We start from the raw sequence: 15189 nt of genomic DNA on the forward strand, positions 1-15189 counted from the left end.
GATAGATAGATAGATAGATAGATAGATAGATAGATAGATAGATAGATAGATAGATAGATAGATAGATAGATAGATAGTATATTCATCAATATCCTTCCAAAGTCATCCAAGCTCAAAACAATGTTATATTTGACTCCATATTCACACTCATTCCACATAACTAAGTGGTTACTAAGTTTTACAGTTTCTACTTTCATAACATCTTTCCTACAAATCTTTCTTATACACCCCCTTCTCTCTACTTAGTCTTTACCTTGGTCCAGGCCATCATCACCTCACACCTCAAATACTAACAGTGGCCTTCTAGTTGGTCTTCTTGCCTCAACTCTCTCCCCATTTCAGACCATCCTCCACTCAGCTGCCAAAGTGATCTTCCTAAAGTGCAGGTCTAACCACATCACCCCACCCCGACTCAATAAATTTTAATGACTTCCTACTCCATCAGGGTCAAAGATGAAATACTTTGCTTTTAAAGCCCTTTATAACTTGTCCCTTTTTTAGTCTTATATTTTCCTCTCCTCTACATTCTCTATGCTCCAACACCACTAACCTCTTGCTATGCCTCATACATGGCAGTCCATCTTCCAGTTCTCTACCTTGGCACTGGCTATTCCCCATTCCTGTAATGCTCTCTTTCCTCACTTTCCTGACTCAATTAAAATACCATCTAGAGGTGGCCTTTCCTGTCTTCTCTTTCTCTCCCTATTGCTTCTATCTCCCTTCTGAGATTACCCTCCATTTACACTACATATATTCTATTTGTCCAGTTCTAGCATGTTGTCTTCTCCATTAGAATATACACTCCCTCCTAAAGGTAAAGTTTGCATGCTGTTTTGTTAGATATGATCTCTGGAGAAATGTGAATGAAAATAAAAAGGAATATACTTTTTTTTCAGCAGTAGATGGCACTTACACAAAAACTAACCATATATTAGGACATAAAAACCTTATAACCAAATGGAGAAAAATAGAAATAGTAAACACTTCCTTTTCAGATTATAATGAAATAAAAAGTTACATTCAATAATGGGAAAGGGAGGGGTGGCTAGGTGGCACAGTGAATAGAGCACTGGCCTTGGAGTCAGGAGGACCTGAGTTCGGATCTGGCCTCAGACACCTAACACACACACACACTCACACACACACAAAACTAGCCATGTGACCTTGGGCAAGTTGCTTAACTCCAATTGCCGTCCAAAAAAAAGCAAAAAAAAAAAAAATAATGGGAAATTAGAAAGAGAGATTAAAATAAATTGAAAATTAAATGATCTAACCCTAAAAACAAGTTGAATGAGTTACAGAACTAAATAGATAATAAAACTATACTAGTGGGAGACCTCAACTTTCCCCTATCAGAACCAGATAAATCTAACCAAAAAGTAAACAAGAAAGAAGGAGGTAAATAAAATTCTGGAAAAGTCAGAGATGATAATTCTCTGGAGAAAACTGAATGGGATAAGTGATAAACAATAGGTTAATTTGATTTCTAAAAAAGGAAAGAAGAAAAGCAAATCACTAGTGTCAAAAAATAAAAGGGATGGGGTGGCCAGGTAGCACAGAGAGTAAGAGCACCAGCCCCAGTGTCGGAATGACCCAGGGGATCGAATCCAGGCTCAGACACTTAGCATCTACCTAGAAACACCTGGCCTTGTAACCTTGAGCAAGTTACTTAACCCCAATTGCTTTAAAAAAATAAAATAAAAGGGATGAATTCACCACCACTTTAGAAGAAATGAAGACAACTGTCAGGAGCTATTTTGCTCAATTATATGCCAATAAATTTTACAATCTAAATGAAATGGATGAATATCTAAAAAATGTAACTTTTTTCCAGGTTAACATTTAAATAACCCAATCCTGGAAAATGAAATTAAAGAAGCCATAAATGAACTCCCTAAGAAAAAATCCCCAGGTCCAGATGAATTCACAAGTGAATTCTACCAAGCATTTAAAGAACAATTAATCCCAATAATATATAAACTATTTGGAAAAATAGCAAAGAAGGAGTACTGCCAACTTTCTTCTATGACATAAATATTGTGCTGATACCTAAACCAGGAAGAGTCAAAACAAAGAAAGAAAATTATAGACAAATATCCCTAATGAATATTGATGCAAAAAAATTTAAACAAAATACTAGCAAAGAGATTACTGCAATATATTACAAGAATCATACCCTGTGACCAGGTGGGATTTATACCAAGAATTCAAGGGTGGTTCAAAACAGGAAAACTACCAGTATAAATGACCATATCAATAACAAAATCAACAGAAACTATATGATTATATCAACAGATGCAGAAAAAGCCTGTGATAAAATATAGCACCCATGCCTATTAAAAAAATTAGAAACTATACAAATAAATGGAGCTTACCTTAAAATTAGTGAGCATTATCTATAATGGGGATAGCTAGGAAGCTTTCTCAAGACAATTAGGGTCAAAGTAAGGATACTCATTATTGCCTCTATTATTTAATATTGTACCAGAGATGTTAGCTATAGCAATAAGAAAAGAAAAAGGAATTAGAATAGGCAATGAGGAAAACAAAACTATCACTGTTTGCAGATGAGATGATGTTATATTTAGAGATTCCTAGAGAATCAACTAAAAAAACTACTTGGGGAGGGGGTGAAGGGTAGAGCCAAGATGGCAGAGTGGAAATAGGACTTCTGTGCAGCTCTGGCTTCCACCTCCTACAATACATGTAAAAAATTACTATAAACAAACTTTAGAGCTATAGAACCCACAAAGTGACAGAGAGAAACAAATCTCCCATGGAAGGAAGACCGGTAGGCTGGTAGGAAGGGTCCATTCGCAGTGTGCTAAGAGCTCAGTCCAGTCTCTGAACCAAGGTTTTAGCCCCAGAGTGGCACCAACCAGCAGCAGCTGGAGCAAACTTCATGGGAATAAATCACCAGAAGCTGTAGTGGTTTCCAGACTTCTCAATCCACAAATGCCAAAGACAAAGTAAAACATCAGTGCGGAACATTATTGGAACAGGGGGAGTGCAGTCCAGCTTCTATCCCCGGGGCAAGAAACAGAGGAGGCGTAGTGGCTACAGCCACTGTCACATGACTGTTTCTGGAGTTCCTGGCCTGCATATTGTAAGGGGACCAAGCAACCATTCAGAGGGTAATCACTCTTGTTTTGACCTGCTTGTATCTGGATTGCAGTCTTGGGTGGTGGTCCTATGGTGTGTGAGTCAGAGTATGTGGGAGCTGTAGAGAGGGTGCCCATTGAATAGCTCCAGCAGCTGCAAAAACCCCAGCAATTTGGGACATAGCTCTCTCCATTCTGGAAGCAGAGTTCTACCATGGCAAAGAGCTCAAAAGTCAAGTAATTAGCTGCCAATATGAGCAATCAATGAAAGCACAAACAGAGGATAAAATCTTTTTGGGGGGACTAAAAGTATCAAAGCATGGAGTGGGAGGAAGACGTCAAAGTCAGAACTCCTGCATCAAAAGCCTCCAAGAAAAATATGAATTTGTTACAGGCCATGGAGGAACCCAAGAAGGATTTTGAAAATCAGGTAAGAGAAGTAGAGGAAAAATTGAGAAGAGAAATGAGAATGATGCAATGAAAAGTGAGTCAATAGCCTGGGAAAGGAGACCCAAAAATACACTGAAGAAAATAACACCTTAAAAATAGACTAATTCAAATAGCAAAAGAGGCCCAAAAAGCCAATTTGCCATATGGAAAAGGAATTTAAAAAACTCACTGAAGAGAATAACTCCTTCAAAATTAGATTGGAGCAACTGAAAGCTAATGACTTTATAAGAAATCAAGATACTATAAAACAAATCCAAAAAAATAGAAGGCAATGTGAAATATCTCATTGGAAAAACCACTGACCTGGAAAACAGATCCAGGAGAGATAATTTAAAAATTATTGGTCTACCTGAGAGCCATGATCAAAAAAGAGTCTAGATACCATCTTTCAAGAAATTATCAGGCAGAATTGCCCTGATATTCTAGAATCAAAGGGCAAAACAGAAATGAAAAGAATTCACCGATCACCTCTTGAAAAAGATCCCAAAAAGAAAACTCCTAGGAATATTATAGCCAAATACCAGAGTTCCCAGGTCAAGGAGAAAATACTGCAAGCAGCCAGGAAGAAACAATTTGAGTAATGTGGAAACACAATTAAGATAACACAAAACCTAGCAGCTTCTACATTAAGGGACTGAAGGACTTGGGATATTATATTCTGGAGGTCACAGGAGCTAGGACTAAATCACCTACCCAGCAAAACTGAGTATAATGCTACAGGGAAAAAATGGTCATTCAATGAAAAAGAGGGCTTTCAAGCATTCTTGATGAAAAAACCTGAGGTGTTCAGCAAATTTGACCTTCAAATACAAGAAGAGAAGTATGACACAGTAAACAGGAAAAATAAATCATAAGGAACTTACTAAAGTTGAACCATTTACATTCCTACATGGAAAAATGATAATTGTAACTCATAAGACTTTTCTCAGTATGAGGATAGGTGAAGGGAATATATATATAAATAAAACTGGGAGATTTTACTATATATAAAGTTATATATATATATATATATATATATATATATTATAATATATATAACTGGGAAATCATATATACAGGCATTAGGGTATAGAAACCCCATCTTGCCCTACTAGAAAGTTGAGGGGGTGAAGGGGGAGTATGTAAGAGAAAACAGATTGGGACAAGGGGTAATCCGTATGCTTGCTATTTTGGGTTAGGAGTAGGGGAAAGATGGGAAGAAAAAAATATAACTCAAAATCTTGTGGAAATGAATGCTAAAAACTAAAAATAAATATATTTTTTTAAAATTAAAAAACTACTTGAAATTATTAACAACTTTAGCAAAGTTTCAAGATACAAAATAAGCCCACATTTCATAAATATTTCTATGTATTATCAATGAAGTCCTAAAGCAAGAGATAGAAAGAGAAATTCCATTTAAAATAACTGTAGACAACATAAAATACTTGGGAGTCTACTTGCTAAGACAAACCCAGGAACTGTATGAATACAACTATAAAACATTTTCACACAAAATCAAATCTGTTACAACTGGAAAAATATTAATTGCTAATAGGTGGGCTGAATCAATATAATAAAAACTAACAATTCTACCTAAATGAATATGTTTATATCATGCCATACCAATCAAACTATCAAAAAATATTTTATAGAGCTAGAAAAAAATAACCAAATTCACCTGAAAGAACAAAAGCTCAAGGATAATAAGAGAGTCAATGAAAAAAGTGCAAAAGATGGTCTAACTATACCAAGTCTCAAACTGTCTTATAAAGTAGTACTTATTAAAATAATTTTGTTCTGGCTAAGAAACAGAGTTGTGAATCAGTGGAATAAATTAGGTACAAATTACCTTACAATAAATGACCATAGTTATCTAGTACATGATAAACCCAAAGATCCAAGCTTTTGGAACAAAAAAATTCATTATTTGACAAAAATTGCTGGGAAAACTGGAAAACAGTATGGCAGAAACTAGGTATAGACCAACATCTTATACCCTATACTAAGATAAGGCCAAAATGAATACATGATTTATACATAAAGAGTGATATCAAACAATTAAGAGAGTATGGAATAATTTGTCATATATATGGATATGGGAAAAATTAAGGACCTAAGAAGATATAAAGAGCATTAAAATGTAACAAAAAATTTTGATTATATAAATTTAAAAGTTTTTTTTAACAAATAAAATCATGCAACCAAAATTATAAGGAAAAGAGAAAACTGGGTGAATTTTTTTTGCATCAAGTATCTCTGATAAATGTCTATTTCCCAAATATATAGAGAATTAAGTCAAATTTATAAAAATACAAATATTCTCCAACTGATAAATGGTCAAAAGATATGAATAGGCAGTTTTCAGATGGAGAAATCAAAATTGTCTATAGTCAAATGAAAAATTGTTCTAAATAACTACTCATCAGATAAATGAAAATTAAAACAGCTCTGAGATACTGCCACACCCTATCAGTGGTTAACATGACAAAAAATGAAAATGCTGGATATTGGAGAGGATGTGGGAAAACTGGGACACTAATGCACTGTTAGTAGAATTATGAACTTATCTTTTCTAGAGAGAAATTTAGAACTGTGCCCAAAGGGCAATCAAACTGTGCATACCCTTTTTCCAGCAATACCACTGCTAGGTCTATAGCCCTGTAATGGTCAAGTAATTTGAAGATGTTCCCTGCCCCTTAAAAGTTGTGTGATTTGGGGGGCAGAGTCAAGATGGTGGAATGGAAACAGAACTTCTGCAGGACTCCAGCCTCCACCTCCCCCAATTCATGTAAAAGGGGACTTTGAACAAAATTTGGAACTACAGAACCCACAAAATGACACAAAGAAGCTAACCTCCCACTGAGGACAGCCCAGCAGGCCAGCAGGAATCAGCAAGCACAGTGCTCTGGTAGCCGAGCCCAGCCCCACACCAAGATTTTAGCCCCAGGGCAGGCCTGACCAACCACAGGCTGGAGGGACTCCAGGTCAGCAGCAGCTATGGCAGTTTCCAGAATTATCAACACATAGATGTGAAGGACAAAGTTAGAGGTCAGTACAGTGCAAACTTTGGAATCCAATAGTTGGGAGTGTGGTCAGCCTTTGACCCTGGGCGAGAAGCCACTGAGGAGCCGCAGCCATGCAGCCATCCCCATGTGGCAGCTTCAGCTCCTGGCCTACAGTGTAGGGGGACCAAGCTACCAGTCTTAAGGGTAATCACTCTTACTTCAACCTGCTTGGATGTGGATTGACATCTAGGGTGGAGGTTCTGGGGCATGTGACCAGTTTGCTAGAGCATGTGAAGGCTTCAAAGAGGGCACCCAACCTTTGGGAGCTGAGAAAACCCCAGCATTTGGGACGAAGCTCCCCTGTCTGGTAGCAGAGTCCTACTGTGGCAAAAAGCCCAAAAGTCAAGTAATTGAGTGGCAAAATTAGCAGGAAAAGGAAGCAAAGCAATCCAACATTAGACTACTATTTGTGGGACAAAAAGGATCAAAGCATGGAACAGGAGGAAGACAGTGAAGTCAGAACTCCTGCACCAAAAACTTCCAAGGAAAATAAAAGCTGGTTACAAGCCATAGAGGACCTCAAGAAGCAGATAAGAGAAGTGGAGGAAAAATTGGGAAGAGAAATAAGTATGATGAAGGAAAATTATGAAATGAGAGTCAACAGCCTGACTGAGGAAAATAACACCTTAAAAAACAGACTAACTCAAATGGCAAAAGAGGTTCAAAAAGGCAAGGAGAAGAATGCCTTAAAAAGCCAAATTTGCCAGATGGAAAAAGAATCTCAAAAGCTCACTGAAGAGAATCATTCCTTCAGAATTAGATTGGAGCAAATGGAAGCTAGTGACTTTATAAGAAACTAAGATGCTGTTAAACATATCCAAACAAATGAAAAAATAGAAGGCCATGTGAAATATCTCATGGGAAAACCACTAACCTGGAAAATAGATCCAGGAGAGATAATTTAAAAATTATTGGACTACCTGAAAGTCATGATCAAAGAAAGAACCTAAAAATCATCCTCCAAGAAATTCTCAAGGAAAACTGCCCTGATGATTTAGAACCAGAGGGGAAAATAGAGGTTGAAAGAATCCACCAATCACCTCCTGAAAAAGACCACAAAAAGAAACTCCTAGGAATATTATAGCCAGGTTCTAAAATTACCAGATCAAGAAGAGAATATTACAAACAGCCAGGAAGAAACAGTTTGAATATGGTGGAAACACAATCAGGATAACACAGGATCTGGCAGCTTACACACCGAGGTATCGAAGGCATTGGAATATGATATTCTGGAGGTCAAAGGAGCTGGGATTAAAACCAAGAATCACCTACCCAGCAAAACTGAGGATTATATTTCAGGGGAAAATATGGTCATTCAGTGGAACAGAGGACTTTCAAGCATTCTTGATGAAAAAATCAGAGTTAAATAGAAAATTTGACATTCAGATACAACAAGAAAGAGAAGCTTGAGAAGGTGAAGAGGGAAAAGAAATCCTAAGGAATTTATTAAAGTTGAACTATTTACATTCCTACATGGAAAAACTATAATTGTAACTGATGAAACTTTTCTCAGTATGAAAATAGTTGAAGAGAATAGAAATATATATATATATATATATATATATATATATATATGTCTATATTGGAGGGTATATGGGTGTATGAATACATATGTGAATGTATGTATATATGTTTACAGGTATACATAGATAGAGGGCACAGGAACAATTTAATAGGAAGGGATGGTACTTAAAGGGTGAAATTAAGAGGTAAGAGAGGAATATAATGAGAGGAGATGGGGAGAGACAGAATGGGGTAAACTATCTCATATAGAAACGGCAAGGGAAAATGGTTACAAGGGAGGGGAAGAACAGGAAGGCAAAAAGGCAAAACCTTATTCTCATTAAATTTGGCTTAGAGAGGGAATGACATACACACTAAATGGGGTATCTCACCCTACAAGAGAGTAGAGGGTAAGGGGATGAGAGGGGGGATAATGGAAGGGAGGGCAGGCTGGGGGGAGGGAAATTGGAAGCACCCACTTTTGAAAAGGGACAGGATCAAAGTAGAGAATAGAACAAGTGGGAGGTGGGATAGGAGGGAGGGAAATATGGTCAGTCTTTTACAATATATCTACTATGGTAATGTTTTGCATAGCTACACATGTACAACCTATACTGAATTGGTTATCTTCCCAGTAAGGGTGGGTGACAAGGGAGGAAGGGAATCAATCTGGAATTCAAAGTTTTAAAATCAAATGTTTAAAAGTATATATACTTTTAAAAGTATATATATACTATTATTAATACTATTTAAATGTAAGTGGAAAATAAGATATACAGGCATTGGGACATAGAGATCCACCATGCTCTACTGGAAAAGTCAAAGGGGGTTTGGGAGAAGATATGGGAGAGAGCAGATTGGAGGAGGGGATATCCTGTGGGACCGCTATTTTGGTGTGGTGGGTAGGAGAAAAATGGGGAAAAATTTGTAATTCAAAATCTGGCAGAAATGAATGATATAAATCAGAAGTTAATAAAGCATTTTAAAAAATTGTGTGATTTGGCCAGATGAGACTCTGGGCAGGTATTGAATACCCCAGCTTTGAAAACCTAGATGTTGGTGCTTCTGTCTCTGGTAACTACCTATATAGGTATGTGATGGTCAGACAGCTAGAAGTCCTGTCTGTTAGTCTGTTGAATCGTGTTATTATCTCTGTCTGTATTTTTCTCTGCTTGTAACTTCTGTTTGTATTTTCTCTGAAGCTAAGGGTGCTGACTTTTCACCCTGAACTAGATAAATGACATATGTTTGATTAAAGTAAGATTGCTAACCGCTACGAGTGGTTTTCCTTTAGAAAAGCAGATTAAAGAATCTGTGCCAAGAGCCATCCTGGGTATTCTAGGGAGATTGGCACTACAATCCCAAAGAGACATTTTTTTTATAAAAGGGAAAAGGACCTATACATACAAAAATATTTTTGTCATGGTTTAAGAAGTGGAAATCCAAGGGATGCCCACCAGCTGGGGAATGGCTAAACAAGCTGTGGTGATTGTAATGGAATACTTCTGTGCTAAAAGAAATGACAAGCAGGATGATTTCAGAAAAACTTGGAAAGACATACATGAACTGATCCATAGTGAAGTGAACATAGTGAAGGAGAACATTGTATACAGTAACAATAATATTAATTAAGAACTGTGAATGACAGCTTTCTCAACAATACAATGATCCAAGACAACCCTGAAAGACTAATGATGAAACATAGGATCTGCCTCCAGAGAAAGAACTGATATTGATTGAATGCAAACTGGAGTGCTATTTTTCACTTTCATTTTCTTTTTCTTTTGAGTCTTCTTGTACAAAAAGACTAACATGGAAATGTTTTATGTAATTGCAAATGTATAAACTATATCTGACTGCTTATCCTCTCAAGAAGGGGAAGAAGGAGAGAGCAATAGAATTTGGAACTCAAAACTTTAAATAAAAATGCTAAAAAAATCCAAAACAAAACAAACCCATATTGGTCAGCTCTTCCAATCAAAAAAGAAAGCATTTTGAACAGGAAAGGCTAATAATTAAATACTAGAAAATCCTACTTTCTTATTCACTTTTCATTCCACATAGGAACTGTCTATTAATTGCTGTTCTCAAAGATTCTGCAATATCACTACACTCTGATGCCCTTGTCCTCAAGATACCAGTGGCTCAGGGTGCAGAGACAGCAAAATTTATTTGAAAGCTCTTTCAAACTGTCTCTCAGAAAAATATAAAACCATCTTAAAAGAAAAAGAAAAATCATTTTCCTTGGTTATCACTGTCTGTATATGGTTCCTTTTCCCATTATGAATTAGAAGAAAGTTGGTGAGAAAAGGAAAACTAAAAACAGGAAAATAAGCATATTTATTCCTCTAAGAAAAGAATTCTCTGTTTTTTTTAATGGATTGATAACAATCATTCATATTCAACAAAGCTATAAACACTTTATTTCCCCTATAATCTCTGTTCTCTGATCTGCTCTGCAAAATGCTTTGAATAATGTCTTGTTCATAATGTGCATTCAAATATTTGTTAAAGATGTCAATAACACTTTTCTCACCTAAATCAAATTCCATACACACAAATGAGCAAAAGATACCCACAGTAATGAAATTGTAAGATCAGCCTATGTTGATAGATTGTGATTTATTATATAGTGAAGTGAAAAGTACTTAGGTATAATAAAATAAAAAGAAAACTCAGATAAATGCCCTATATAATTACTATATTACTAGAAAATAATGAACATAAAACACATTTTAAATGTTTAAAAAAATTTAAAATTTTTAAAACCTTAAAAATCACCAAAATGATTGCCTGGCATTTAGCAGATTTGCACAAGGTGTATTTTTAAACCATCATTGTATTTTTTTTATTAAATGCTTTGAAAAATTATATGGAACAAAAACTACCTAAAAGTGATAATAGCTCAAGGTCTTGTTTAAACCAATAAGATTCAGATAACAAGGTTCACAACTATCAAAACAACAGTTAAGTATATTTTCATTTAGAAACATTATAAGATCTCTTTCTTAACTCAGAATATTAAAAATTATAGATTTTAAGTCACTTTACTTATCCACTTAAGTAATAAAGATTTCACATACTGAAGATATATTTCAAATTAAAAAAACATTTATATTATTTTATCTAGTACAATAAAAGTTGAGGCTTTGATGTGTGTATATACATGTATAATATACATAATAATTTATGCATATAACATATACATATAATGTTACATATATGCCCACACATATATATTTGGATAACATAAAAAAGTAGTGAACTATTAATTTGACTACAGTAAGTAACAAAGCTCAAGTGACTGAGAAAAAAAGAGAGAGGACCAGTAAAGATCCAACAGAACATCAAGGTTGAAACGGGACAGAAAACACCACTTCTACAGTGAAGTTTGTGTTTTAATTATTGAAATAGAGGGACAAAAATAGTTTTCCTGTTGTGGAAATCCCATTACTGAGTTCATAATACAAAATGTGCTTTTGTATCAGTGTCAACTATTGTAGAATAGCTAAAACAGATTTTTCAAAAAATAGTGTTTTTCCCCTTGTTCTGTTCTACTCTCTCTTGTTACTGGTTTACACTTTCTTAGCCTCTTGCTGAACTATAAATGGTGAAAAAGATAAACAATAATAATATGATAGGATTATTCATTTAAACTGGCATATGTAAACTAATGGCTTTATGTATAGAAAAAAGTCCAAATTAATGAGTAAAATAAATAGCCATTTCAGAGAATGAAGAGTGAAGGAGTGATAAGTGGTAATTACCCACTCATTCAGTTGTATGACAAATATTTCACATAGGAGGTAATATTAGCTAGATGTAACTGATACTATTTTACTTAGTACCCTAAAATTTGAGGCTGTGATTTTTAAAAAATACTATGAAATGTGTTTCTTTTCACATCTTTTCACAACCCTATCCCTCCTCCTTTTCAATTGTTGAGAAGAATAAAAAATATTCTTGCTTTAAGACACTGTAGCAGCAAGCACCCCGGCTTCCCCAGGGTGTCTGCCAACACAGGTTCTTAGATCTGCTTTGATAAAGGAAAGCAACTCAAAAATGGGTTAACAAGCTTACTTTAATCAGTCAGACATGTATCGTTTACCTTGTTCAGGGGAAAAGGTCAGCACCCCGAACTTCAAAGTATACAGGCAGAATTATCAAGACAGAAACAGATCAAGTAGACAGATTTCCGAACGGGGGGGGGGCCCCCTCTGGACAACGGCTTTTCAGAATACAGATCAAATCACAGAACACTTCTCAAAGTGAGCCCCCAAAACAAAGCTACACATCAGGGCTTATATAGCCTTCTCTTGGCTCAGAGAATGTAACAACCTTATTGACCCACTGGCCAATCAAAAAGTATCTACTGAAAAACAAGCCTCCCACCCCAGGCTTCAGGTGCACTTTAGCCTAGGGGCAGGGAAGATCTGTCAAATTTGCATTCCCATTACAGACACATGATAAATTAAGAAATGGTATTACTAAACTACAGGGGAGAGGTAAGACAGCCAGAGAGAAGGGGAGCAGCTAAAGGTTTTACCTTCATCCTGAACTACAGAGATGGTATGAAAGATTAGAGAAGACTAGAGGACTGTCTTCACCTTGTCCGGAATACCATATAGGAAATTATGAAGAAATACACGGAGTCAAATAATTAAAAAAAAAAAAAACCCGACTACAAAGGACTAACCTGCCCTATACTATAGGTAGAAACAGGTTTTGGGAGGTTGAAGGTGTGGGTAGTTTTTACCGGAGGAGCTCTTGTTTTGAATATTGTTAAGTTACTTCATTGATTTACATTCCTTTTTGGAACTAATTACTGCTCATTCAGGGGTATCTTTTATTTTTCTTCTAAAACTATGCTGGTTAAGAATTTATAAAAATGAGGAATCAATTTCAGTCTGTGGACCAGGACAGGACCATGTAAACATAACATATCCCCAAATGTCCCATGAAGGTATTATGACTCAAAAAAGATAACTCTTAATGCTATGAGAGTTTAACACCAGCATTACACATCTGTTTTTTCACATACTATACCTTATCTAGTCTTTCAACAGAATCACAAGAAGAATTTGTGCATGGATCAGGTCCTTTTGTCCCATTTTCTATGAGGATAACTGAAAAAATATGTAACATTATATCAAAAGTCTAAAGCACTACTAATATTTGTTAAAAGGGCATCAAATTTTAAAAAAAATGTAACAAGCCTAAGATGTTGCCTCCTTAACAACTAAGTTAATTATATAACAGGTCCTACTGCCACACTACTGTCTTCATAAGCAAGCATAATCAGTTTTGTTAAGGAGATGTTAGACTATATACACTAAATACATTTAAGAATCAACCTCACTATATGAATTGCTCATAACAAACTGCTGGCTTGAATAATTCAGGTGAAAAAAAAAACCCTTATTTGCTCAAATGCAGGATTTTCATATTTAATCTTACAAAACATTTCAAGTTTGTTTTTCCTTTATGAAATTGTTTTCATTAGCCTCCCTTATAGATCTGTGCTTGTTTCTCTCTCTAATACCAGTTTAATCTCTTTTCAGAGAGCAATTGTTTGGCCCATTTCTGTTGCATGTAAATGGATTTTTTTTCCCTGGGGGTTCCACTTAAAAATCTTACTCTTTATGCTTATATCTGCCATAGTAATGTTTATCTTTTAGATTTTCAGTCAGTAACTACTATGCCAAAACAAAAACAGAAATCTGGCTTAAATTATAAAGATAATTTGGGTTTTAAAAAAAAACCTCTACGGTTGAGCTGGAATGTCTTAATTTTGTGTAGACTGGTTATCTATATTAAGCTGCTTCACAAGATTATTGCCCAAGTCTACTCATTATGTATAGACCTTATAGATTCAAATATAAGAAAATCTCAGTAACTTTTGAAATTATTTTCTTCACAGTTGAAGAAAATTTCATTCAATTTCATTCATGAAGAAAATATTCAAACTTCAGTTTTAGGCCTGGTGGTTAGCCAGTCAACAAAATTTATTCAGTTCTTATTGTTAATAGTTTCCTAAAGGAATCATAGGGAGACACCACTTTGAGTTTCTAATTGGCTGGGAAACCAGAACATTAAAAGTATGATTATAAAACAATGAAACTGATTCCAAAGAGTTAAATATAAAAATCAATCCTATAATTGTCATACTTAACAGTCATAAAATATCTAAAGAGCCTATAAATGACTACATAAACTCATGTAAACTAATATATTGCAAACTAAGTGCTGAAGATTACTTTAGGAATTTTACATTATATATTTCTGATATACAGAAACATGTATACTATTATTTCCCTTCTGCCCATTCCCCTCCAGAAAACTGCACAGCCTCAGCAGTCCCAAGAACCTGCCTGTCCCTCTCCCCAACAAGCATGCAGTCATGATCCTTGCTTCTCTATTGAGATAAACCTGAACTACAGATGCATTCTAGTCTTGGGCCACATACAAATACTAAACATAATTTTACATGTGGACACATATCTTACAAAAGATAAACTATATCCACATTATTCTTTTCTTCTACTAGTAATCCAGCCCTAAAAAGAAAATGAGGCTCACAAACTACACTATAAAGCAGTAATCATCAAAATGATTTGTACTGATTAAGAAATAGGTTGTTCATGATGGAGTCAATGCAGATTAAGGCATACTTTTTTTAACTTTATTTTCTGGGGTCCTTTTTTGGTCCATGTTTTCTTTCGCAACACAACTAATACAATAATGTTTTACATACCTCCACATTTCTAACCTATATCAAATTGCTTGCCTTCTCAAGGAAGGGTAAGGATTGAAGAGAGGAAGAAAATCTGGGGCTCAAAACTTTTATTTTAAAAATGAATATTAAAATTTACTTCTGTTATTTATTATATAGGTTTTCTTGAAATAGTCATTTGTTTTATATTGAATCCTCTCTTATGTTCTGCTGGGTACATGACAACATTCTTTTCATTTTCTTTTCTTGGTTTGTATTTAAGTTTAAAAAGAAAAAAAAATTGCCAAAAAAGAAAAAGAAATTACTTTTATATGTAATTAATTTTTTAAAAGAAGAAATATGTTTTTATTGATAT

General features: G+C 35.1%; 1 protein-coding gene across 1 annotated transcript in view; it reads right to left on the reverse strand.

The window, feature by feature from the left end:
* The window catches only part of ZPBP (zona pellucida binding protein), a 131853-nt gene that overhangs the window by 65558 nt on the left and 51106 nt on the right, over positions 1 to 15189 (reverse strand). Inside the window, exon 6 of the mRNA XM_069084510.1 lies at positions 13148 to 13227. Within this exon, the coding sequence (XP_068940611.1) occupies positions 13148 to 13227 (80 nt within the window). The remainder of the gene's footprint in view (positions 1 to 13147; positions 13228 to 15189) is intronic.

The sequence above is a fragment of the Petaurus breviceps genome, unplaced genomic scaffold, assembly GCF_028583685.1.
Source record: "Petaurus breviceps papuanus isolate PSGF00001 unplaced genomic scaffold, PetGlider_PUasm1.0 174, whole genome shotgun sequence".
NCBI classification, from domain to species: Eukaryota; Metazoa; Chordata; class Mammalia; order Diprotodontia; family Petauridae; genus Petaurus; species Petaurus breviceps.